The sequence below is a fragment of the Seriola lalandi genome, unplaced genomic scaffold (assembly GCF_002814215.2).
Source record: "Seriola lalandi dorsalis isolate HSWRI2012SDOR001 ecotype SW California unplaced genomic scaffold, Sedor1 jcf7180002054682, whole genome shotgun sequence".
NCBI classification, from domain to species: domain Eukaryota; kingdom Metazoa; phylum Chordata; class Actinopteri; order Carangiformes; family Carangidae; genus Seriola; species Seriola lalandi.
Window position 1 is genome coordinate 1193455 of NW_019525235.1, and position 1465 is coordinate 1194919.

General features: G+C 37.1%; 1 protein-coding gene across 1 annotated transcript in view; it reads right to left on the reverse strand.

The window, feature by feature from the left end:
• Window positions 1-1360: 1360 nt before the first annotated feature.
• The window catches only part of map2k1 (mitogen-activated protein kinase kinase 1), a 9181-nt gene continuing 9076 nt past the window's right edge, over window positions 1361-1465 (reverse strand). Inside the window, exon 9 of the mRNA XM_087178318.1 lies at window positions 1361-1399. Within this exon, the coding sequence (XP_087034444.1) occupies window positions 1361-1399 (39 nt within the window). The remainder of the gene's footprint in view (window positions 1400-1465) is intronic.

Below are 1465 nucleotides of genomic sequence, written 5' to 3' on the forward strand. Positions count from 1 at the left end.
GAAGGATAGAAAAAAGTATTTTCTTTGTGCAACACTTGAAAAAAGAAAAGAGGTTAATAAAGAGCTCAAGCGAGCAGAGACAGGCTGTAGATAAAATTGTAGATAAATTTAATCATGGTGACATGCGTGAGCTGGAGAAATACATCCATGCAGAGAATATCAGGTCACGTAGGCAGTCACAGCAAATTTCCACTGAGTCTTGATAACCATTTTTAAAGGGATCAAAGTGAATAAAACTAAGGGACCAAATGACCAAATTTGTGGAAGAACATTAACATACTGTGCTAATGAACTGAGTAATGTAGGCTATTTTAAAGATTATTCCAGCTCTTCTTAGAATCCGGGATTGTTCCTGATGTCTGAATTCTAACATCATTCCAGTCCCAGAGACCAGTAGCCCTAAAACCCTGTGACATGCGGACTAAAGCATTAACATCTCTAGTAATGAAAACTCAGAAGAGAGGTGTTGATGCAAAGTTATTTATTTTGAGCACTGTACATAAAAACGCCTGAATGCAAAGTTTCTTTTTGATGACTTCTCTTCAGTCTTTAATACAGTGCTATCATCAACTCATCAGATGAATTATCCGTTTTGTCTCTAACAGACCTTAGACAATAGTTGTCAGTGGTCAAGCATCTGAATCAGTTTGTACTTCCAGTGACTCCACACAGATATTTATTCATCTTGTATACAGACACTTGTCTAAGTAAATGTAATGTAAATCACCATAAAGTATTTATGTCTCCTCTCAGTCAGTCACATGGACCCATGATGTAATAATCTGTAGACATGGTGCGACAGGTCGTTTTTAGATTTCAATGTATCCAGAACTAAAGAAATGATAATCTCACCAAAACACAGACAATCTGCCAGCAGTCGTTCATGTTCTAAGTGTTCAAATCATCCAGACCTACAAATACTTAGTAACATTTTTGATGACAGATTTAGATTTAGTGAAGACTAAGTAGATTTAGTGAAGAACCAATTACAAGATGTTGTTAACATCAGCTCTGAAATTATTGCCAAAACACAAAGATCCCTTGCACAGCTATACTTAATTTTGTTTGAAAACTTGCTTGCCTTAAATTTCCCCTTGAGGGACAAATAAAGAATTTTGAAATGAAATTCTAGTTTTACACCAACATGCTTCCCAACATACAGTAGTGTTTTTCAGATGTAATGAGTGTTTACAGGCAATAAAGGGATAAATCTTGTTTCTCAATTAAGGTAAATTGTCAAATTGTCCTGACCTGACCCAGGCGAATGGGTTATGCAGTGCAAACACTTTCCACTCGCAAACCATTCAGCATTTTCTAAACATCTAAAACAATACAGTGATTCTCACAATGAGGCCAGCTTTCACACTGACAGCAGGGACAGCTCTGGAGAAGGGTGGTGCTCCAACAGGCAACGTACAATAGAGACTCCACCAATAGATATATACAGCTTTCTACATGGTCTGCC